At 32.6% G+C, this 27,024-nt stretch overlaps 2 protein-coding genes across 2 annotated transcripts; both read right to left on the minus strand.

Annotated features, from left to right (window-relative positions):
* Positions 1-17,074: 17,074 nt before the first annotated feature.
* On the minus strand, positions 17,075-18,428 carry LOC107622035 (peroxidase 44-like). Its single transcript, XM_016323970.3, has 2 exons — positions 18,086-18,428; positions 17,075-17,916 (listed from the first exon to the last, which is right to left on the minus strand). Exons 1-2 carry the CDS (start codon positions 18,284-18,286, stop codon positions 17,152-17,154), a joined length of 966 nt encoding a protein of 321 aa, XP_016179456.1. The 5' UTR covers positions 18,287-18,428; the 3' UTR covers positions 17,075-17,151.
* Positions 18,429-20,308: 1,880 nt separating this feature from the next.
* On the minus strand, positions 20,309-23,071 carry LOC107621978 (peroxidase 44-like). The gene is made up of 3 exons (XM_016323926.3): positions 22,842-23,071; positions 21,793-22,257; positions 20,309-20,713 (listed from the first exon to the last, which is right to left on the minus strand). Exons 1-3 carry the CDS (start codon positions 23,040-23,042, stop codon positions 20,408-20,410), a joined length of 972 nt encoding a protein of 323 aa, XP_016179412.1. The 5' UTR covers positions 23,043-23,071; the 3' UTR covers positions 20,309-20,407.
* Positions 23,072-27,024: the final 3,953 nt, after the last annotated feature.

Below are 27,024 nucleotides of genomic sequence, written 5' to 3' on the forward strand. Positions count from 1 at the left end.
TTATCTATCAATTATATTTTGGTATAACAGTATAAAAGTACTTTTTTGTTCATTTATTACATGAAAAACATCTTTTTTTTAAGGAAAAAAGATCTTTTAAAAAAAGATGTAAATTACAGCTTCTCAAAAAAGATATTTTTTTTATTTTACTAGTGCTTTTACTTTTACTACTAGAAATTTGCCAAACACGTTAAAAAATAAAAAAAGATCTTTTTTCATTGAAAAAAGATCTTTTTTTAACAAAATAATGGCGCCCAAACATACACTAATGCTAATTAGGAATCACTCAAGTCATGGATCAACAATAGGTAATTTTTTTTTGGTGACAAGCTAATTAATATTTGCGAATTCGACGGAATTTAGGATGCATTTGGTTCACTTTATTACAGAAGCTCTTTTACTCTATTTAGTTTTTTCTTTTTAAAATGCTAAAAACAGATAATATTTTTTATTATTTTATAAAATTTATGCAAATAGGTTAAAAACTGAATTTTTTTCAGTAAAAAAAAAAAAAAACAAACTTAACTTATCTTCTTATTATATAGTTTAATTACATTTATTTGGACCGTATATACAAACTCATACACATTACATATTCACACATCTAACATTTTTAAGAATTTTTATCTATTATTTAATATTATTAACATTCGAACTCAAATGCAACATATTAAAAAGTATGCTAATATGCTATTTTAAGTTTTTAACTAAGTCTCGGTTGGGGATTATATAGGTTTGTTCATAGGAGCCAGGAACACAAAAGGTGGATGGTATCTTTCTGTGCTATTATTTGAAATATCTGACTTGAAAAGAATAGAAGGATTTTTCAGAATAATAGAAAAGAGGTTGACGATATAATCCACCTGACTTTCATTAACTTTAAGGAATGGTTACGTGTGGATCCCTTCTGTTGTTGATGGCAATGCCGAAGATGACAAGGATATTATGTAGTTGTGCTGTTTAGTTTATGCCTTAGTTTGGTGTTTTTCCTTTTTGTTTGCTCTCTTTGCTCCACTTACTGTGTTGAGTTTTATTAAAAAAAAAAGAATTTTGGTAAAAAAAGTTTTTTTGTTGTCGGAACAATGCTAATGGGCCTGAGCCCATTGTGTCTAATTTTAATGCAAACCCTTTGGTAAACGGGTCAGCCGCCGGCAAAGAAGCTGAAAACGTGCGTGGTGACGCAAACATGTCATTCATTGAATTTGTTGGAGTAAGGGGTATACAGAGAACTTTTTGCTGATGTAATAAAGTAGGAAGAAACAAAATGTTAAAAGAGGAAGAGGATTCACAACAAGGTCCATGAAATGGTTACTAAAGTTCAAAGGAGTAATAAAAATGAGGAATGAATAACGGGAGTTCATTGCAATCGCCATACTGCTAGAGCAAAGTTCACTGCATCAACATTAGATACATCATCAATTATGGAAGTACGTAGGATTTATTATAGTAGATATATACTTTAAAAGGGAAAATAAGGTATCGTATTAAATGACTAAGAGGAGAATATAAAATATTAATTTTTAATTTAAAAATACTAAGCGTCAAACATATTTTGAATTAAATTTTTAATTAAGTCTTCGTTCATGCTTTTTTTTTTTTTTTCGCATTCAGATAGGCACATTTCTTTCTCTGCTTGTTAATGTTATTATTTTTTTTAAACGTGTCTTGTATGAAAATAGGACACTTGTATAATATAAAAATGTGTATTAAGGCAGCAGTTTGATGAGAATATAAAAAAGCTGTGGTTTCAAAAATAGTAGGTCTCATGTATTTTTTTTAATCAAGTTATAATGAAAATTGTAAAAATTGCTAATGACAAGAATTACAAAATGAGTTTTTATGCAAAGTTATTTAAGCATATACATCCGTAGCAAGACCACTTTTAAATACGTAAATAAGAGTTCGTAAAATTTAAAAAAATTATAAAAAATAATTATTTCATATTTATAATTAACCATATATTACAATAACCCGATAATAATATTTTTAATTCATCTGATTTAAATTATTATAAATAATAATATTGTAAAATAAGACATAATTATTTACCAATATTTTAAAAATTATATCGTTATTTATTTTAGTTTGCATAACAAATTAAAATTGTATTTGGGATATGAAAAAACCCTAACACAAAAAATCATGAATTAAAAGTATATTAACTTGTTTATTTATTTTTATCTAATATTTATGCAAATCAAAATTATTGTCAATATGAGATCAGATCATTTAAAATTATAAATTGTGAAACAATAACAAATTAAATAATAACTCTGATTATAGTTTATATTTTCATATTTTGTGTTCGCTAATAATGATATATTGATTATTTCAAAATAAATTAAACAATAATAACAAAAAATAATTAAAAAATAAGTCAATAATTTAAATCTAAATACCAAAAGCGTCATAACATTTTGCTCTTTATGATGTTAATTCTCTTTAGTTATTGCTAGTTTTTTATTTTGTATCTCCAAGTTAAGACTCCTTAATTTTATTCTTTAATTTTTTATTTAATTAAATATTTATTTTTATATTTTTAAATTTATTCAATTATTTTGTATTTTATTGTGTTGTCATATTATTGTGTATATTTTTTGTTACATACTTAATAATTATTGAATAATAAGATTCATTGATTTAAATCTTAAAATATAGTAATATTAACTAATAACAAATAATAGTTGAAACTAAAAGTTAAACCTAAATATAGGGGTGGCAAAACGGGTCGAGCCCGTCGGGTCGATTCGTTAAACCCGCTAAAAAAGGCGGGTCGGGCTAGAATTTGGAGCTCGTCAAATTAAAAAAATCCGCCAAGTCCGCACCGCCAAATTGGCAGGTTTTGGTGGGTCGGGGCGGTCCGCCGGACCGAAAATTTTTATTTTTTATTTTTTTTATTAAATAAAAGAGTGATTATTATTATAAAATTATTACTTATAGAATTTTTAAACATGTTTTTTTTCATTTTTTGTTTTTATTCTTCTTTTAGTTATTAACTTTATTTATTTTATTTTACAATTTCGTATATATGCTCAAATTATGTAACTTATTTTTTAAAATAAAGATGATTCTATTCACAAATATTATTTTGAACAATTTTATTGAAGTTAAAAATAAAAAAAATAGTGAAAAAAATTATATTATAATTTAACTATTTTTTATTTGTATTTGATTTTTTAATTATTATTTTTTGGTTAATTTTATTGAATTTTATTTTTCAAAAAAAAAAAGGAAAAAGTCAAGCGGGCTAGCCCGCCGATTCGCCAATCCGCCATAAAGTGGGGCAGGCTAGCATTTTAAACCCATTTTAGTTGGCGGGACGGGTCGATCCGCCCCGTTTATGGGGCGGGCATAGGCGGGGGCGGGCGGGTTGGGGCGGGCCGGCCCGCTTTGCCACCCCTACCTAAATACATGAATATTTATTAGTGTTTCTTCTTTTGAAATTAGCTCTAATTTTACTGGTAATAACGACATCAACTGAAAAAAAATATTTCAGTCATGAATATTATAAGGAATCGAATTCGTAATCTTATGAGACTAGAATTTTTAAATGGTTATTTAATGACATATATAAAACAAAAAAAATATTTAATTGTATTTTAATTTTCCAACCCCACACTTACGCGTACAACTTTTCGGAAAATTATTTTTGACTTATTTCGAATCAACTTACTTTCATCGAAAATATTTTTCGATCAACAAATTACCCCATTGGATTAATGTGTTTGCCTTCGATAACATTATTAGAAGATAAAACACTTAATCCAAAACTGAACACGTCAGTTCTCAAGTCAATAATAATTGCCATTTAAACTCCCCATTAATACTGACCCACTCGACACATCTCCCGAAACTTGCGCTTTCTCTCTCTCTACCACTTCATCTTCTTCACGAAGTTACCTCTATTCGCATCCTTTTCATAATAACAATTACAGTAATACTTTAAATTCATCATTTCTCCCTTTGATTCAAATCTTTCGAATACTCATTATTCTTTGAATCTTCCTTACATTAAGAACTTCACCAAATCCTCGACCTTTAATCTCTTTCTCCTGTACTCAACGATGGCTGGTTCCTCTTCTCATGCTACCACTCAAGACAAGGGTAAAGGTCCTGCAATAGCACCGGCATCCTACTAGCCCTTCGTATTCTCAATCAAGTCAATGATGAAATCATTGACGATCCCCATTTGCAAGTTAATGATACCAGAATCTTAATCCCCTTCACAATCGGTGCAGATACACACTGTTTTCTCAGACCGATTGAATCTCTTGAGAGAGCAAACAAAAAACTTTCTTTCTTCCCTAGTGCTGAAGGGGGAGATTTATTAATAAACCAGACTTTTAACATCTCTCATTTCATCAACCAAAAATCTTTCAGAAATAATCCAAAAATCAATCCTCGAGGATTCGATTTCACAGCTTGGTACCAACGCCTTGAACCCACAAAAAGTGCTACCTGGGGAGCCCTAGGAAGACAGGAACTATTAAGGCTTTCTCATTTCTCACTCACAACATACCCTTGGATGATTGGGGCAGTGACTTGTTTCTGGAACAGGACAACCAACAACTTCCACCTTCCTTGCGGAATGATCGGAATGTCTCTCCTCGATGTAGCTGCCATTACAGGACTCCCAATAAATTCTCCAAATTGTACTCCTGACATGCAATCTAAGCACCAGTATAATGTTGTCTTAACCAACTCTTACAGTGACTTCATTACTCATAACATGGGTGAAGATGGTACAGAAATCACAGATAATGAACATGTAGCCTTCTTGTTTTATTGGTTAAATGCAATCCTGTTCTGCTCTCGAAGCGTACAAATGCCAAAATTCTTCCTTCCCTTAGCTACTCTTCTTCATGAAGGGAAAGTTCTCAACTTGGCCAAGCTTCTTCTAGGGCACATTTTTGAAGAGCTTAGTCAATTTGTTTGCGACCTCCGAGACAACAAAATAATCAGTACAGGAGGTCCTCTGTGGCTCCTTCAATTATGGCTTAATGCCACTTTTGAAAATTTTGTGACAAAACCTGAAGGTGGCAGTACTGACAAACAACACATTGAAGGTTTTCGATTGTCTAATTACAAACCCAATTTTCTGGACACCCAATCAGATGAAGACAGATTCTGGGCTGTCTTCTCCCTTTTTCATTCTTGCAAGGATTTCGACAATGATCAACTCAACTTCACTCCCTTTTTGTGTCGCAATTGCGGCCCTGCCTGGCTTGATCATTTACTCTTTCCTAATACTAATGAGGAGAGTGAACTCGCAAATCCAAATTGGGTGAACCTACTGGCTGTTCAGGTAATACCGATTGGGCTGCCACAACACAAAAAAGAAAAGTTCAAGATAACCCTATATGCTCCTCACTTAACAGCCAGACAACTGGGGTTTTCTCAAGCTATTCCAACACCACAACCTTGACACAGTGATCCATTCTGCTACATTTCTCTAACATCTCAAGAAGATTTCAACACCTGTCTCTTAAAAGATCAACAACGCAAAGACCGCTTCAACTTCTTGATCTATGAACGCAGTTCATACATCACCAAATCTTGTTTCGAATGGTGGGCTGCTTATTATTCAAGGTACACCCATACCTTAGAAGAAATTTAACAAACTGCTGTTCGAACGGTCCCTGTCGCTGAGAGTTCCCCAAAAAGAACTCACAAAAGGAAAGCTGATACTGCTCGATCACCACCACACAAAAGTAGAAAGACTCCTATCAGAACTTCTCGAAGAGTAACTATTTTATTCATAACTTTTCCTTTTAACTTGAAATGTTCTTCAAATTGTATTTTCTTAACCATACTTAATTCTGAACTTTTTTGCCAGTTACTGCTGCCATCATCAAGCGAAATCGCTGATGAAAGTGAACCAACTAATAAAGATACTCTTGCTGCCTCCTCCCAATCGGAAGATGCAGCTGATTCTGACCATGGTTCTCAGCTGGTACGGAAATCCAGACTTCCTCAGGTAACACAATTATCTCTACACACATTTTACTTGGTTTAAAATAAATTTCAAATTTATAATTGTGTACCTTTTATACCAGCCTATCAATGTTGCCCATTCAATTTCATCCAATGGGGCTCTTGATCAACCAATTTTGCAACAACAAAATGACCCAGAATACTCCACATCACATTATTCAATTCAATTCACAGGGCCAATTCAGTCAATTCCAGCTGCTTTTCCACCTCCTCTTCATACAATATAGGTGGTCGATCCGACAACAAATCCCTTGCAGCATTCTCCAGAAGAAACCCATATACTTGAGTCAATTTCACGAAACAATCAAACTGCATTCTCTGCAGAAAACCAGGTGGCCCTAGACTCTGATTCTGCTTCAAGAATTGCTGACACCACTAATTCAGATTCCTCTCGATCCAGGGTCTTAGAAACTCCTCACAAACTGCCTAGTCCTTCACTCCGAGTCGATCTTCAGACTCCTCTTGGACCAAGACCCGAAACATCGAGTGCTTCTACCACCCCTTCAAGTGCTACCTTGGTCGACTTGATTTCTGTTTTAAATAAAGTTATCCAAGAAAATAAAGTACCAATGCCTGTGCCAGCAATCTCAAGACTTGCTACCTCAAGGTCTTCATTCGAAATAGATCCTGGCACTCGAGAACAGTTTTGATCACTCATTAAGCTCTTGGATCATCCACCTACCACATGGGTTAATGATCTAATTCTTAACCAACTCCTGGCTGATCTTTTGAATTCTTCTTTTGAACTCCCAACTAACACACCAAATTCTGCCTCAATTCAAGAATTCAAACAACTTCTCAATGAGAGCGTTGCATCTCAATTTCAACTCCAAGAAACTAAGACTGAAGAAACCAATATCAAAACTAATATAGAAAACTGTTTTGCAGCCGCTCAACCAATCCAAGCTTCTCGTGAGGAATTTGATATGAGAATCTCCCATGCCATTTTTGTTCAAGCTTTTCATGATCGAGAAGAAGCAATACTTGAAGAAAAATTAGCTCAGATTAATGAAAAGCTTGCCACAATACGCCAAAATCGAGCTACTATAGCCAAACCTTTGGCAGCAGCCCAACAAGAACAACACCACCTCATTCAAGAACTTGTTTCAATTGATACCAAGCTGAGAGAATATGAAAAATAACTTGAGAAAGTCCAAGCTAACAAGTTCAAACAAATTAAAGTACTCTCAATTCTGGACAACAAAAGGACAAAGCTACGCTCCGATTTAGCAAAATTAGTGGCACCTTGAATTTCTTTTCATCTCAAGTTTTATTTATTATTTTTTTTTGTAATATTTTCCATCTTTTCTAAACATACGCATGTTGAACTTCTACTTTTGCCAACAATAGTATTGCTTCAAGTATTTTCCATTAAACGAATTAATTACTCTTTCTGATTTAATATCTTTAATCTGGTAAGCATTTCCAGAATATGTTCCCATCACTTGGAACGGACCTTCCCAGGTATGGGACCATTTACCAAGAAATTTCGATTTCTTTTCCATTGGCAAGACAACTTTCAAAACTAATTCACCTACATTAAAAGACTTTTCCTTAATTCGTCGATTATAACTTCGAGCAATACTTTCTTTTTGTCGAATCATATTATCGAGTGCCAAAATTCGTTCTGAGTCTAATTCATTTAACTCATCAAACATTGCATTTCAATAGTCATCAACTGGCAACTCATTCTGTCTTAATACTCTTAAAGTATTCAAATTAATTTCTAATGGTAACACTGCGTCATGACCATACACCAACTTGTATGGCGAAGTACATGTCAAATCCCTTGGTGAATTTCGATAAGCCCATAACACTTGGCTTAAAGTTTCATGCCATGTTCGAGGCTTGTTTCCAATGTGTTTTTTAATCAAACTTATCAAAATTTTATTTGCTGCTTCTACTTGCCCATTAGCCTGTGCATAATAAGGAGTTGAAGTAACCATATTAATACTTCTTGAAGCTGCAAAATTTTTAATCTGCTGACTAGTAAACATTGTTCTTTGATCAGTACTTAATGTTTGAGAAATTTCAAATCGATGGATAATATGTTCCTCAATAAAATCTATTATCTCACATTGACTTACTTCTATCAAGGGATCGCTTCAACCCATTTTGTAAAATAATCAATTGCTACTAGGATAAACTTGTGCTGTTTTGACGAAGGAGGATGAATTAACCCAATTAAATCCAAAGCCTAACCTCTAAATGGTCATGGCTTTATTATCGAATGTAATTCTGATGCTGGGATTTGCTGAATCGAACCATGTTTCTGGCATTCTAGGCATGCTTTTGCATAATCAATGCAATCTTTAATCATAGATGGCCAATATACATGATTGTGATATAACACCCATCTCATTTTCTTCCCAGCCTGATGAGCACCGCATATCCCATTGTGAACTTCACCCAAAGCAATATTTTGGTCATTTTGACCCAAACATTTCGATAAACTCCCATCGATACCTTTTTTATATAATTCATCAGCCATTAAAACAAAATTCATTGCTCGCAATTTCATCTTTTTATCAACTGAAATACTGGGATCTTTCAAGTACTGAGCAATAGGCTTCCTCCAATCAATATCCTCCCATTCATCAACACACAAAACTTCCCTTTCACTTGCAGGTACTAAAATCTGATGAATACCTACTAAAGACTCAAGAGTTTCTGGGCCGATTTTATATTTCGAAGTAATTTGGGCTAATTCATTAGCCATTTCATTCTGAATTATTGGAATATGGACCAGAGAAACTTTTTGAAAAGAAGTTAACAACTCCCAAGCAGTTGTCAAATACTTCTGTAACCTCTTATTATTACATTTAAATTCTTTGGACAACTGCTTCAAAACCAACTGGAAATCCCCTAATATCTGAACTTCCGAAACTCCCTTATTAATTAAGATTTCGAGGCCCAGAATCAATGCTTCATACTCTGCTTCATTATTCGAACAAGGATACTTTATTTCAAATAGAAATTTCGACAAAATTCCTTCTGGTGAAACAATTAAAATCCCAACTCCTGCACCATCTTTATGTTTCGACCCATCAAAATACAACTTCCAATAATCGATTTTTACTTCGATTACATTTGCCCCCTGGTCATTCAGATCTTTCGAATTATCCACAAGAAAATTTGCAATGACCTGTCCTTTCATAGCCTTGGTTGGGACATATTGTAAATCAAATTCTGTCAACGCCAGTATTCATTTCCCTAAACATCCCCTTAACATAGGGAAACTCAACATATACTTAATTAAATCAGTTTGTGCTATAACTTTCACCGATTTAGCCACCATATAACATTTTAATTTCATACAAGCATGATATAGAGATAAACACAATTTTTCGATTGGGGGAATACCTCGTTTCGATATTAGTTAAAATTCGACTAAGGTAATAAACTGTCCGCTCATGCCCGTTTTCATCATCTTGGGCTAACATACACCCTATAGTATTTTCAAATGCTGCAATATATAATTTTAAGGGTTCAAATGGTCGAACATTTGCCATAATCGGGGCTTTAGACAAATAAGTCTTAATCGAATCGAACGCCAACTGATACTCCGTTGTCCATTCGAATCGTGAATCATTTTTAAGTTTCACTAAAGGTGCAAACACTCTAGTTCGATCTGAAAGATTTGAAATGAATCTTCGAAGATAATTTACCTTACCCAAAAATGATTGTACCTCTTTTTTCGATTTTGGTGCAGACAATGCCAATATCGCATCTGCTTTATTTTTATCAATGGCAATCCCTTTTTTATGAACAATAAAACCCAAAAAAATTTCAGCCGATACACCAAAAGTACATTTCAAAGGATTCATCTTTAACCCATTCTTTCTCATAGCAAGGAATACTCTTTTTAAATAATCAATGTGTTGTCTTACCGAATTTGATTTAACCATAACGTCATCAATATATACTTCCATAAATTTCCCAATAAACTCATGAAAAATAACATTCATTACCCGCTGATATGTTACTCTAGCATTTTTCAAATCAAAAGGCATAACTACCCATTCGTACGTACCCAATGCCCCAGGACAACGAAAGGCAATTTTAGCCACATCGTCTTCTGCAATGAAAATTTGGTTATACCCAGAATAACCGTCCATGAAACTAAGTATTTCATTTTTCGCTGTAGAATCGATTAACATATTTGCGATAGGCATAAAATATTCATCTTTGGAGTAGCATTATTCAAATCTCTAAAATTGATGCATACTCTCAACTTCCCATTCTTCTTCATAACAGGGACGATATTCGACACCCACTCAACATAGCGTGCAGTTCGAATAAATTTTGCTTTAATCAAGCGTTCGATCTCTTCTTTAATCTTTATATTAATTTCAGGAGCAAAACGTCTTGGAGTCTGTTTCACAGGTCGAGCATTGGGTTTCAATGCTAATCGATGTTCCACTAATGAATGATCGAGACCAAGCATCTCATGATAATCCCAAGCAAAACAATCTTTAAACTCATGTAAAAGATTAAAGAGTTCAGTTCGAAAAGGATCAACAAGATCTTTACAAATATATGTAATTCGAACATCATCAGGAATCCCTAGATTAATTTCCTTTAAGGGATCTTGAGATTCAAACCCTTTATAGTAATCATCATCATTTACTGAGTATTTTTCAAAACCCAATGGTTCTAAATCATAAATGCATTCAAAAGTGAAATCAATAGAATTATTGGAGACAGAAGAGACTTGATCATTGATTAAAACATCATTACTTTTATTTTCTACACAATGAGCCTCTGCTATTAAATCAGCAGTCTGACTTGCATCATTATTTTTATTACAAGAAATAGGGAAATCATAACTAAATTCGACTGAAGACATCGAATCGAGCGCATTATAACTAATAATATTACTAACCCTATGTGATTCAACTTCACCAGAAGAACCATCTTTATTTTCTAAAGACTGAAAATTATTTAAATAATTATGTAATGTTACCAGGTAATCGGAAACTTCCTCAACCTGGTCCATAGAGCAGTTCCTTCAAGGTCCTCAAGAAAGACAATCCCAACCAGTTGGCTCAAAACCCAACTCTGGATAGCGTAACTTCACCGAGAGGCCTTCCGAGGACAAGTAGCACCCTTCACAATTATAAGAGCTCAGTGATCGATCAACATTTAAGGGCTTTAACTTACAATTATATATCCTGAAATCAACATGCATTTGTTCGACATATAAATTTGAATCTGCCTTGACGGTTTCAGGTTTACCCTCCTTAGTCCATAAAAGCACGCTCTGATGCACAGTAGAAGGTACGGCTCCCACACCGTGGATCCAATCTCGTCCCAACTAAGCATTATAGCTTGTTCTTGAGGGAACCACCACAAAGACAGTATTACGCTCAGACGAGCCAACCTTCACAGTCAGAGTAACCAACCCTCTGGCTGGGGTCGAAGTCCCACTGAAATATATCATAGAAATATTTGTAGGGACTAAATTGTCAGGATGCTTTCCCACCTTGATCAACATCCTCTCCGGCAACAGACTGATTGCAGCACCACCATCAATTAGAACTTTATTTACCTTTATCCCACTCAAAGTAGTTGTTATATGAAGTGGGCGGAGATGAGACATCTGTTTCTCAGTAGGCCGCAAGAAGTAACCCGGCTCATCCTCCGAATCATAATCTTCATTGGGGTCACCTTCATACTCTCCCAAATATTTGGTTGGAATGATCGAAATCGTCCCTATCATGTCATCATCCCCCTTATCAAAATATTCCTCATCAATATCGACATCCTTATTTTTATCGACTCCAGAAGACTGGGCTATTACTTTGCCCTTTTCCATCTTTGCAGGTGATGGAATCTCCTTGGGGTAAGTCTCTTCATCAGAAGGAAAAATAATTCGAGAATGCACAGAAGGCGTTGCCCTTTTGCTTAACTCTTTGCCTGCCTCAATCGAAAGTTTCTTGTTCTGATTGAAACTTCTCCTTCCTCCCCTTCCTCGCAGATAACCCCTGGCACGACCTCGATAGTAGGAATACTGATTTCGAGAAGGTGCTCGATGCCCCCCACTGTGAATTACATCGATACAGATGATCACGTCTCTGGAATTCTTGACAATTCCTAATCCACTGAACACCTATGGCTTGGGACCGGCTTAAAGGTGTAGACACATTTTCTTGAGGGGTCTTTGAGCTAGAACCCTCCATACGCCTAATCGGCTGCCTCTGGCGCGCTTGCTCTTCTCTATGAGCCAATTCTTTCTTCATCCTTTCCTTTTCAAAGATTGCTGCTACTTCAGCATCAAAGACAGCATTGCACCATGGACATAGAGATATGTTCCGGTCTTTGATCTTTTGCTGAACCAAGAAATCAAACAAACCATCCCCTGTTCTGGGGTATACAGATCTCACCTGTGACTCGAAATCATCAAGAGCCACATCAAAGTCATAGGACGCGACAACCATGTTTACTCCAAAACAAGGTTCGACATAACTGGCATCAACCTCGAGGGATCCACATCAACCTTCATCTCCTTCTTGCCATCGTCGAATTTCAACCGTCCTTCCATTATCGCTTCTTGAATCAAGTCCCTGAAACGGACACAACTGTTAGTCGAATGACTTGTTGCTTGGTGAAATTTACAGTAAGGCTTTCCTTTTAAATCTTTCACGGAAAGTAAAGTTCTACCCTCAGGCAGAATTAATTGTTTATCTTTAAGCAACACATCAAAAATCTAATCAGATTTCGAAATATCAAAACTATATTTCTTTCCACTTTTCAATTTTGAATCATTCGACTTTTCACTACTTGGAAATTTCTTCAATAAAGAACAAACATATGGAGGACCTTTCTTAAGTTCAGGCAAATCGACTTCTGTTTCAAAGTCGAATTCCTCCTCTGAGGACTCCATGGTTACATAAGCAACCTTTTCTTTTCGAGTAAAGGGTTTACTCTTTGATCTTTGTTCATTTCTATACTTTTCTTTTTCTTTTTTCATGAGTTTGGTATGTCGAACATTTTCAGCCAAATGGGCTAAATCAGGAATATGCACATTGAGTAGTTTTCTGCGCATATAGAATCCTAACCCCATAGTTGCTATTTTCACTACCTCACTTTCGGGTAATGACACATAGCATCTACTTCTAGCGTTTTTGCAACGTATTAAATAATCATCGATGGTTTCACCATCTTCACGTTTCAAAGCCACTAGATCAGTAACTGCTACATTCATCTCCCCTCGATAAAATTGAGCGTGAAAAGTAGTTTCTAACTGATTCTATGTTGTGATCGAATTTGGTCTGAGATTTGAAAACCAAGTAAATGCATTCTTCGTCAGTGAAGAAGGAAAAAACTTCATTTTCAAATTTTCATCATTAGCTAAGTTCCCAACCTCAACCAAATAACGAGCAACATGTTCAGTAGTTGATTCTCTAACTTCACCAGCAAATTTTGTGACTATTTTCGGACTCTTCACCCCTCTTGGAACCTCGACCATCTGAACAACTTGGGGAAAGGCAGACACAAAATATGGTCGATTCATAAAACCAACATTGAGCCCAACTCGATTTAAAACTTCTTCCACAATTCTAGTGACTTGATAACGTTCACCACCATGATTAGCATGTAATCTGGCTAAAACTCATCAACATTTTGTCCTCGGAGATCTATATAAGGGTTTTCTTGATTCAAAACATTGTTTTCATTTTGAAAAATATTTTCTATTCCTTCGTTATTTTCCCTGGCATTATGCCTTTCACTATCATCATAATCAACAATTCGAGCAATCATTTCGACTTGTCTAGCAAGACGCTCGAATTTTGATTTATGATCAGCCATCATGGGACTCAGAATTGTAGTCATTTGTTGAGTCAATAAATTGACTAAGTCATGGTGATTCTCCTCCACTTGTTGTCAATATACTGCCATTGAATTAGCGGCATTCGAAGTGGAGCCCACATTAAAATCACGAGAGTACTCATAATATTGTTGTGGGTTTTGAGTATTATTCACTCCATTTACATTCTCAAAGAGGATAGGTGGAATAAATCCACTCACCGGTGGGGTATAACCAGGAGGAAGACCGTAAAGAGGCCAACCAGCAGTCAATGGAGGTTGATATGGTGGCACAGGGTCACGTGGACGAATATTACGTCCAACATTTTCAGTCTGAACAGTCGTAACTGCTATACTTTCAGTTTCATTTGCAGCCTCCGAACGTGAAGATACGTCGACCTGTTGCACAGATACTGGTATGCTATCATTAGTGGATGATCCACCATTCACAATCGATATCTCATCAGCCATGTGTGATTTTTCCACTCCGTAATTGCATACACCAAGTAATATTGAAAAAAGTTATTTGACACACTTCGATTTAAAAATTGTCCCACCGGGAGTGCCAATTTGTTTTGTCGATTTTTAGCAAATTGATGGTGGTTCGATTCTAATAGTCTGGGAGCGAAACCTACTCCTCTCTGCAGGTATCAATTCTTCTAAAAGTACATCAAAGTGTCTTCCATTAGATAATTTTTAAGAATAAGGATAAATTAGACTCTATAAATTGAGGGAGTAATAAAAAGAAATAAAATTTTCAAAAGGGAAATCGTTTATAAATAAAAAATAATTTGCATTGAAACTGAAAAGAAAGCAATAAAATGCCTTTGATTGGATCAAAGGACTTTGACATGTGAAATTAAAATGCAGAAGGATAAATTGAACAATAGAAATAAAGAACACTTGGGAAAGTAAATTTACTTAAAATATTAAATTTACAGAAAAGTAAATTGAAAGAATGAAAAGATGAAAGGAACCCTACAAAAAAGTTACTCGATTGCAGACTCAGGAATTCACTGGGATGTGAGTGTGCTTGAGTGTTTTTCTGAATAAAAGTTCCAACCCCAATTTCTTAAGACTTCCTAGTATTTATAATCTACCTTTAGTAACTGACAATTAATTATAATTAATTATAATTAATTACAAATTTGAACTTTCAAATGCTTTCTTTTCGGTAACTGTTTCTGTCGCTTGATGTAAACGTTTCCCATGATTTCCTCGTGTGGTAGAAGCCTTAACTGTTCCACTACCACATTCCACTACCACAACTATTCGACCTGTCTTTCAAATGCCTTACTCGATCATCCATTTCGAATAGCTTACTCGATTAAACCTATTCAAATAATAAGTCACTCGAAGCCCAATCTGCACCAACTATTTCCAACCCTACGCTTACGCGTACATCTTCTCGGAAAATTGTCTTTGACTTATTTCGAATCAACTTACTCTTATCGAAAATATTTTTCGATCAACAATATTTTAATAATGTTTGATCATCATTTTAATTAGATAAGAGTTTTCTAAACTCAACATAGTTAATTAAAATATCAACCAATCAAAAATTAGCATATTAAAGAGAATAAATTACATATTATTTTAGAAAGAGTTGGATAAAATTCACGTTATAAAATTGGTTTTGAGATGAATGTAATTTATATTTTTAAAAATCTAAACCATGTCTGCTCCTAGCGGCAAGGTTTGACATGCATAGCGAACTTGATGTTCATCATCGCATATATATTTCAATAATATGGAATTACAAAGGTGTTTGCTACGGTACGATGATAAATTCATGCGTACTGGTATATTTAAAATATAGACAAGTAATAATAAGGCATGTGGAATTTATTTTCCACATCAGCATTTAATTTTTTCTTTTTTAAATATATATTATATCACCACTTTTACTAATACACCATTTTAATTAAATAAAAATAAAAAAAATATTTTTTATTTAATTTTATAAAAAATTTTAAACATTTTTACTTTATTTGATTAGACAAAAATATCCTTTTAAATTAATCAAATTTTAGAATTCAATTAATCCTAATTTTATAGTTTTAAATAATTTAAACAACGAAACAAAAACATAAAAAAAAGCTAAAAATCAATCGTTCTTTATCTTCTCTAATTTTCCTAATCATTCGTCCCCTCTCTCTGAAGCAAAACAAAACATATCAAAAAAATAAAAAAATCAATCGTTCTTCGTCTTCTCCAATTCTTCTAATTATTTATGCCATCTTCTCCAATTCTCCTAATCATTTGTGCCCTCTTCTAAAGCAAAACATTGAAAATTCCAAATCCAAAAGGCAAAACCCTAACAAAACATTAAGGCTTTGAAACACTGTAATACGATGTTGGACTTCCAATTTTCTCTCCTTTACTGCCTTTACCTTTAATAAAATAAAAAATAAAATAATAATCTAACGGCGTAGGCTTAGATCGTTGAGACTGTACCACTCATAATTTACTTGTCTTTCACTTATTATAGCAGAAGAGGGAGGTAAATGGGTTAGGACATGCTATTCCATAGAGTAAACAGACACTAAAGTTTGGAATTAATTGAGATAATTCATACATATTGCCTGGTCTTAAGAAATAAAACTGAAGTATGAAGTCATGAATAGTAATGAATAAAGTAACTTAAAACGGCCTTTCATACAACAATCACAATCATAAAAGCAAAACTACGACTAGGGTTTTGTCATTTTGGTTTGGGACTTTCAATGATTTGCTTTAGAAGGAGGCAAGAAGGGGGCAAGAATGATTAGAAAAATTAGAGAAGATGAAAAACGATTGATTTTTTATTTTTTTGATATGTTTTACTTTGCTTTAGAGGGAGGGGCGAATGATTAGAAAAATTGGAGAAGATAAAGAACGATTGATTTTTAGTTTTTTTTTTTTATGTTTTTATTTTGTTGTTTAAATTATTTGAAACTATACGATTAGAATTAATTAAATTCTAAAATTTGATTAATTTAAAAGGGTATTTTTGTCTAATCAAATAAAGTAAGAATATTTAAGACTTTTTATAAAATTAAACAAAAAATATTTTTTATTTTTATTTAATTAAAAGGGTGTATTAGTAAAAGTGGTGATATAATATATATTTAAAAAAAATTAAATGCTGATGTAGAAAATAAATTCCATATGTCTTATTATTACTTATTTATATTTTAAATGTATCGGTACCTATGAATTTATCACCGTACCATAGCAAACACCAATTACAAATAGTCAACATTAGTATTAGTATTCATCTTAGCTTGAAGGCACAATTATTATACAATATACACTCACTCGTTCATTCATTCTATTCTATAAAGAGGGAATTAATTAATTAAGTAATTAATTAAAAGCCCTGCAATTCCTTCGAATCTCTCCTTCATTATCAAGCCAAACATTAACAGCAGACAATTTTATCATGGCATTTGCAAAATTCTGAAACAAGATATCACCATCCGTCGCAAAACGCGAAACCATGTCTCTGGATGATTCGTCCATAGCCAGCTGCTGATCGAAGTGAAGTATGCCTCTCCTCTCAAGAATTTGATTACAAAATCTATTATCAAACGCAAACGGCGTGTTTAGGTCCAAAAACACGGTCGGATCGTTCGTGGCCGGCCGGTTCGACGATCCACATAACTGCACCAACCTTGCATCCAAATCAGGATCCATGGTGGGATCAACGCTTCCTCCTCGAAAGCTCGAAAGCCTCTCGCGAAACATGCTACAATGCGCCACTCCAACTGAGTGTCCTCCTCCCACCAGCGTCACCATTTCTATCAGCGAAAACCCCTTTGCCGCGAACGACTGCATAGCTTCCGACACCGACAGTGTCGGCGACGGAAGTCTCACTTCTTTTGGGTTCGAAACTAACCCGTCTCTTCTTCCCGTCGGGACATTGTAACTTGGTCCGCCGGCTAGAGCCACTGCGTCTCTCGTCGCCAGTGATATGATATCTGCACACGACACCGTTTCAGGGCAAGCTCGTTCCAAGATACTCTTAGCGTCGTCAATGACGTCGTATCCTCGAACGGTTCGGTTCGGCACTGCATCTTTCTCCGATGACCTGTTCCCCGTTGGATCTATTAGCAACGACGCATCACATCCCTTGGAGACAAATACAAAATAAATTAACAGAATTTTAAATTTTAAACTACGCTAACAAACTAATAGAATTTTAAATTTTAAACTTTTTCATGGACTTCTGAAAATAGTTGATTCAATAATATTTATATTATTTATTAGTATAATATTAGAAAGATAGCTTATTTTATACTCGAACAAAACAATCATGAAAGTGCATGCGAAGCAAAGCGGCGGTTATGGATCTGTCTTTGTTGAAATGCCTCTGAACAACATCACGAACAATTGCCTCCGCTTTTGGACAACTGACACCATAGAAGCCAAGCCTTAGGTTTGCAAAGACGAAAGGGAAGACACAACAGGAGGTTATTATTATTAGGATGGTGATCTTCATTTTCAGCGTGGTGCGGTGCTACTGCTCCTTCTGTATGTTTCCTTCGTCTTATTATATATAAAAGACAACATCAAGTTAATGTAACATTAACTAGTATATTTAGTAGAAGTTTACTCGGTGGAATTTCTCATCGAATCTGAATCTCTGAATCAAAATCAGCATATAATTCAAAAGTGTGGAATATATACAAATCGAAGGGTACGATTTCTATACTTTAAAATTTTTTATTTTTTTAATAGAAATTTCTCAGTCTGATTTATGTTTTCTCACAAATCTCTCGGTCCGATTTCATAAATTCCTCGGTTCGATTTCTATTTTCTCATAAATTAGACGGTCCAATTTTTGTTTATCTAATTAAACGGTTCCACATTTAAAAATAACACCCCATCAACCCACAATTTAAAAAAATACTGTTGCTACTCCAATATCAAAAACAAAATCTGATTTTGTGTTATTGCGTGACCATTATTATTAACTAAATTCTATAAATGTTATTTTACTTTAACACTACTCTTCACCAATACTATAAGCTAAATTAAAGGACCTTTTTTAGTTGGTTCCAAACTTCTAATATAAAAAAAAGGTTATTTTAATTTAAAGTCTTATGGTCAATTTCAGGTAATTCTATCTAGCTAGTCATGACTCATGAGGATAACGTCATATTCAAAATAGATATTAAGAGTATCAAACAAGAAAACTATAATGAGTTTGACGCCCAAAGTAACGGTGATCGTAAATTCAGGGTGGTGATTCTTAACTTTTTGTGGAATTTCAAGAAGATTATTGTCAACACTATTTAAAAATTCAATAATTCTATGTACACATTGAACATAAATTAAATAATATATACAAATACATTGTAATTGAGTTAATTTAATGACTGAATTTTTGTATATATATTTTTAAAAAATTAAATACATTGCAAAGCCACATTTATGGATGGGGGTATTATTATTTTGCATTTACACTACACGATAGCGTGGTCTATCAGAACTAGTCATAACTTATTCACGTTGCCACCATTATTCATCTGAACTTGGTTCATTTTTGTGTTACCCTTGAACGTTTTCCTCCGTAAATTTTGTTGTTGTGGAAAAGTTTTTTTAATCTATATATTATTGCCAATAATACTTTGTTTGGGCGTTAAAACTTAAAACAAAGTTGAACTCAGGGGCAGTTATTTTATTATAAAGTTAATAATTAAAAATATAATTATTAAATAATTTGATATATTTAAAATTTTTAAATTTTTAATTTTATATAAAGGTAACTGTATATTAATTTTTAGAGTTAAATTAAGAATTTTAAGTAGGAAGGTATTGAGTTTGAATTTGAGGAGAGCCCCTTTTGGCTAAGGACTTCCAAGTCATTTTAAGCTAAAATACAGGAATAAAGGTTGCGTTCACTGAGAATATGATAGGACAAGATATTGATGGACAGAGACACAAAATTTTGTGTTCTTGTATTCTGTTTAGTAATAAATTAGAACAAATTATGAAAATTTAATTTATTCTTTTTTTTTTTCATTCAAAATATTTGAGATGTAAAATATAATAATAAAAAATATAATTATGAAAAATTAACAAGAATAATGAAAAAAAATAAAAAATAAGTTGTGTCTCTTGTTAGTGTCTCCGTGTTCTTCCTGTTAGGATGAGTACAAAATACACTAACTCAGTGTCTCTGGACACATTATCTCTATTCATGTCTTTTCTATCAAACACGATTTTGTGTCTCTGTATCCCTGTCTCAGTGTCCTGTCTTTGTAAACAAACGTCTAATAAGGTCCAATATTTTATATACAGAGTACTTACAAGTAGTTACAAACCATAATCTTAAATGAAGGATGATGTAACATGATCAGAATTTATTATTTTTAATTATTAATTAGTTATTTATTTAAAAATATAAAATAAAATATATTATTAAATTAAAAAAATTAAATTAATAATTAAATAAAATAATAAATTATAATGATTCTTTAACATTTTTTTATAGATTTATCCAATATAATATGATTTTGTCAATCTTATTTTAAGTAATATGCAATACTTTCTTAAAAGATAATAACATGCATATTTGGGACAGTGAGACACGTTTAATTAATAATGTATAATGGTTCTATAAAGGATGATTAACAGCCCTACAGTTCCTTCGAATCTCCCCTTCATTTCCAAGTGTAACATTAATGGAAGACATTTTTATCATTGCACTTGCAAAGCTTTGTGACAAGCTTTCACCATCCGCCGCAAAACCCGAGACCAAGTCACTTGATAATGGGTCCAAAGCCAGCTGTTGATCGAGGTTAAGTATGCCTCTTTTCGCAAGAATTTGGTTGAAAAAGCGATTATCAAATGCCAAAGGCGTGATTTGGTCCAAATACACACTTGGATCGGTTGTTGCTGGCTGCTTTGCCGATCCACACACCTAAAATATCATCACGTATTTTATTATTATTACTGTAAAGGAGATAAATACTAAAAGTGTTTGTAGTGCGATTTTGGTCCATTTTAAAAAAATTAATTCGATTCAAAGTATACTATATTTTGTGATTATAATCAATTAGTTTATTTTTATTTTAAAATCAAATTCAATCTGTTACAAATTATTATAGTTTGGATTAATGCATTTTTAATAAAAAAAATATGATTTTATTATTAAAAAATAGAAGTAATTTTAATAAATAACAATATATAAATTTTTTTTTGTAACAAACTAAAGATATTATATGCAAATTTAAATTTACTAACAAAATAATAATATCTTATTATATTTTACAATTGGTTCAATTTTTTAAAAAAATAATCTAAAATCCAATTCAATTCACGCAATTTGTACAAAATAGAATTTAATATAATCTAAATTAGATGAGCAATTTTATTTGAAGGTAATAAACACTCACGTGAAGTTATTTTTATATGAAAGTGATAGTTGAAAATTATTAGATGATAATTTAGTTAAATTTATTAAATTATTTAACGATTTTTAAATATCAATTTCACATTAAGATAACTACACATTTAAATTGTTTGGATTTAAATACCTTTTAATAAAGATGAAAATTCATGTGTAGTTAACTTTATGTGAAGTTGATAACTGAGAGTTGATAAATGATTTGACAGATTTGACTAAATTATCATCTAATTATTCTTAATTATCAACTTCACATAAAATTAACTCTGTTGGTTCCTATAGTTTCGCGAAATTTTCAATTAAGTTCCTATACTTTTTTTTCCTTTTAATTGAGTCCTTGCACCAAATTTTTTTTAATTGGGTCCTTACACTTTTTTTTCTTTTATTTAGGTCCCTATACTAATTCTTTTTTTTTTAGTTGGGTCTCTATAAAATTAAGTCAATTATTATTAAGAAAGACTTAATTGAAAAAAAAATAGTGTAGGAACTCAATTAAAAAAAAATATAGAAACATAATTGAAAATTTCACAAAACTATAGTAACAACAGAGTAATTAAACCAATTAACTTTAATAAATTAAGATACTTTGGTACCTTCCCCAATGCTGCATCCATATTAGGATCCATGGTGGGATCAAGGCTTCCTCGAAAGCTGGAAAGTCTGTTGCGAAAATTGCTACAATGGGTGGAGCCAAGAGAATGTCCTCCTCCGACGAGTGTCACCATTTCATAGAGTGTAAAGCCCCTTGCGGTGAAGAAATGCAGAGCCTCGAACACTGACATTGATGGTAAAGGAAGTTTCACTTCTCTTGGGTCTGATACAAGCCCGTCCCTTCTTCCTGTTCCCAGATTGTAGCTTGGTCCACCCGCCAAAGCCACCGCATCTCTCGTTGCCAGTGATATGATATCTGCACACGACACTGTTGAAGGACAAGCTTGTTCCAAAGCACTTTTAGCCTCATCAATTATGTCGAATCCTCGTACGGATTGGTTTAGCCCTGCGTCTTTCTCCGATGTTCTGTTTTCAGTTGGATCGAGTAGCAAGGACGCATCACAGCCCTGAAACAGAGAAGCAATCAGCATATCAAAGATTTTAGTAAAAAAAAAAAAGAACAAAAATAAAAAATCATGTGCAGCTAATTTCATATGAAGTTCATAATGAAAAATTTCGTTAAATGATTTAACATATTTAATTAAATTATTGTCTAAAAATTCTCAACTATCAACTTCATGTGACCAGTGACTACTACCCTTCTCCTCCAACATTTATAGATCTATGTAAAAACACAAATTAAATGCACCTTAATACTAAAATACCTATACCTATTTATATTAATTGAGATTTATGAATCTATGTAAGAAAGATTAGACATGCATTTTTTTTTATCAAAAATAGAAGACTCGAATCCGCAACATCTTAATTGAGTATGAGGAGACTATGCCATTTGAGCTATTACTCATTGGCAAAAATTTGGAAAGATAGGAGACTCAAATCCGTAACCTCTTAATTGAGTATGGAGAGTCTATGCCATTTGAGCTATTACTTATTGGCAAGATTAGACATGCATTTATATTTTTCTTTCAGAAGAATTAAAACTAAATAAAGATGAGAAAAAAAATACAATTAAATAGTAGGTTTATACTCTAATAAAACAATCGTGAAAGTGCATGCGAAGCAAGGCGGCGGTTATGGATTTGTCAGTGTTGAAACGCCTTTGCACAACATCACGAACAATTGCCTCCGCTCTTGGACAGCTGAAGCTATAGAATCCTAACCTTAATTCTCCTAACACCAAGGGAAAGACACAAAACAAGGTTATTATTATTAAGGTGGTGCTGTTCATCTTATGAGTAGTGTGGTGGTACTTCTGCTTATGTATCCTTCCTCTTATATATATAATACACCATCAATTTAATGTAATTTTAAGTACTATTTAATAATTTTTTTTTTAACTCCGTGCATGAAATTTTCTAACTGAATTTATGCATCAAAATCTGAAAATCAGCATAGTTAATATTACAACTTTATTATATATACATTAAAATTAGTCACTAAAATTAATTATTAGTATAAAATATACGTTAAAATATAAATATGTATTAAAAATAAATTAAATAATATATATTTATATATAAATACATTAGTAACTAATTTTAGTATATAAATAATATTTTTATTAATATTTTATAAAAAGAAATTGGTAAAACATGATCCACGGCATTAATTATTAAAGTACAAGACCTCTCTCTCACACGCTCTCTCTTTGGAATCCAATATAAATACAACCTTCCTATTATCTCTGATTATGGTACCCTCATTGTTGCTACTATTTTAATAATTTCCATTAATTCCAATAATCTCTAATTTAATTTGTATTTCATTGACCTCAATTTTTTTTCCTTCCACCAATTAAAGAATTCAATTGTCTCTCTTTTTTTAATTTAACATGATGTTTTTAAATTAATACAATAAATTAAATCATGAAAGAGGTGAAATTAAAATTGACAAAATCAGTGATGCTACGTGTATAAATTTTGTTGGTAATTAAATTCAATTAAATTGATACAAGTCCAACGAAACGGATTTTATAAATCTCTATATCCGGATAACTATCAACAAATACACCGGATCGTACCAAGTAATATACTTACGGTAAGTGAGTGTCGATCCTATAAAGATTAACGAATAAAACAAATAATAGTTAATTAATTATTCTAGTTAGACGGTTCAATTTTAAATGATGGACAATTGAGAATATAAATGACTTGAATAAGAAGTAAAGAAAAGTAATAAATGACAAGAAAGTAAAATGATGGAAATGTAAATTCCAAAAAATTTAAAGTGCACGCAAGAATGTAAATACTGGGAATGTAAATTGTAAAATTTAAGAATGGGAAGAACATTGAGATTAAGAGATGTTGCATTTTCAAGATCAATAATTTTCATCTCCTCTTCAATCATGTAATAATTGATCTCTAGCCAAATCATAAGTGATTAAATTTCAATGTCTTAGTAATTTAATTTCTCTTAACTTAATCAATTGTCAGTGTCTTGATCTAATTGTTCATGAGAAGAGATGAAGATTAGTCTTTGATTTAGAGCCACACAATTTCATGAATCAAGTTATGGGTCGATTATATGTCACATCAATCCCAAACCCAAATTTACAAGAATTAAGAGAAAGATTTTCAAGCTCAATTTTATGATCCATTTTTTAAGTTCTCATAGAATTTAAGTTAGATTCAAATTCTTTCTAAAGAAACAATGAAAAGAAGAATTGAAGATGAAGAATCAAATAAATTAATCCATTGAATTGCAATAGAACTCTCTTTTTCAATGAAGAGAATTAGAAATTCATAACTAAAGTATTAGAAAATGATGAAAGAAATTGGAAGAAGAAAAGAGAAGAGAAGAGAATGAGAGTGAGGAGAGAGTCCTAAGACTTCCCTCCAAAGGTGTGTGTTGTATGTGTGCAAGGTCCTATTTATAAGTTATTACAAATTCAAATGAAATTTAAATTATAATCAAATTCAAATCTAAATTGAGATTATTTCTTGGGCTTGAAAACTTAGAAATTGAAGAATGAATGAAGGAATTGAAGCCTAGGAGATTTGATGTGGAGCAGTATTGATGAGCCATTATTTTACGATGTTGATATCTAAGTGTGGAGAGGTCGTCGTCATTGACGGATTTTATTTGGTGACCCATTTCAGATTCTTGTTTTATTTTGCTTTATTTTATTTTATTTCAAATACTTGCACATTTTTACTTTATTGTACTTTTAGCTTTTGTATATATTAGTTATTTTAGATAATTTTGAGTTTATCGCATTTTGCACTTTGACTTGTATATACTCTAGATTTTTAGTTGGATTTGCATCTTTTAGTTTAGTAATATATATATGGCTTAGTAGTTGTAATTTGGAAAAATGTGGATTATTGAGCTTAGTTTACCCTTTTGCATGTGAAAATTTAGTTTGATCGAAAATAGGGAGTGAACTACAAATTTTTGTCTTTTCATAATCACAACATTTCATTTAGTATATATATAATATAATAAATGTTGGTCAATTTGATAAAATTTTCAAGAAATGTTTCTTTTTCTTAAAAAGGACATTAAGATTCATATTGATTTGAGTTGAAATTTTTTTTTTCAAACTTGCATGATGTATATATATAGCTTGGAATATGGTTTTTAAGCAAAGAATACACAACTTGTGAGTTTTTGAGCCTAATTATATGGTTACATTATTTAACCATGATTTTGATTCTTGTGTGTTTTCTTCTCTATGATTGCAATCTTTGGTTTGTTCCATTCTATATGTCTATTATTTAATGTATATTCATGCATTTATGTGATTGAGGCCATCATTTGATTATAGCTCACTTATCCCAAATAGCCTACCATTTCATTTACTTTTGTTTGCCGCTTTGAGCCTTTTTGACCCTCTTTTGTTCTTTATATTACCACATCACTAGCCTTAAGCGTAAAAATAATTAATTGTCCTATTTGAATCTTTGGTTAGCTTAGAATAGTGTGTCAACTAAGTGTGAAAAAATGTGAGAATTTTGGTTGATGAGAATGTGTTTTATTTTTATTGACAAATATTGAGAATTTGGGTATATACTCGTGTGAAATTATAGAAACCATATGCATTGATGTATTATGCTTTCATATATATAAAAAAAAAAGAAAAAAAAGAAGAAAAAAGAAGAAGAAATAAATGAATAGGGGGTAAAATTACCCCAATGTTAAGTTCAATAAAAAGATCAATGCATATGTGATGGAATTGGAATTGATACATGAGTGTAAGTATATGTGTAAAAGTGAGATCGTGGGTGGCTAGGCTTGATCTTAGAATTGTATAGAGAGTGTGCATGTGTTAGGTGAGAACTCAGGTTAGTCAAAGATTCAAATGATAGCTCACTTGGTCATACATATATCCGCACCCTTACCTTAGCCCTATTACAACCTTGAAAAGTCCTCATGATGTTTGCATTTGTACACTAAATATTTGTTGATTGGTTAAATGAAGAACAAAGTTTTAGAAAGTATGATTAGAGGAGATTTGAGTGGTTTAACCCTAAACACTTGAGCGATTAGAGTGCATATACACATCCGGTGAGGGTTCAATTGCTCAATTCCATATGTCCATATTTGATAATCGCTTATCTTGCAAGTTTATGAACTCTTTTAAATAACTCAATTCAACTATGAATGTGTTTTGATATGATTGATTTAGCCCTTGATTGTGCATATATGATTTATTGGAAATTTGACTCGCTTTGACCACATATATGCTTATATATATATATATATATATACACACACACACACACGCATGTAGGTAGCTTGCATCTAGATAGGTTGCATTGCATAAGTCCTGCCATTTTCTCTTCACTCTTTTGGTTCTCTTGAACTTAGCATGAGGACATGCTAATGTTTGAGTGTGGGGAGCTTTGATGAGCCATTATTTTACGATTTATTTTGTACTGAATTGAGTGGATTTTATCAGTTATTCATACACGTATTCATATAAATTGCATGGTTTTACAAATCATTCCTAATTTTGTGCTATGATTGAAAACATGTTTCTTTGACTTTAAAATTGCTAATTTTTAATCCTCTCTTATTACCACTCGATGCCGTGATATGTTTGTTAAGTATTTTCAGGGTTTATAGGGCAGGAATGACTTAAAGGATAGAAAGGAAGCATGCAAAAGTGGAAGAAACACAAAAAATTGAGTATTCATGAGCGACGCGTACGCGTGATCGGTGCAGCAGGCAAGCGACGCGTACGCGTGACGAGTGTCACGTGCCTCAGT

Source organism: Arachis ipaensis, chromosome B10 (genome assembly GCF_059453495.1).
Source record: "Arachis ipaensis isolate K30076 ecotype BB chromosome B10, ASM5945349v1, whole genome shotgun sequence".
Classification (NCBI taxonomy): domain Eukaryota; kingdom Viridiplantae; phylum Streptophyta; class Magnoliopsida; order Fabales; family Fabaceae; genus Arachis; species Arachis ipaensis.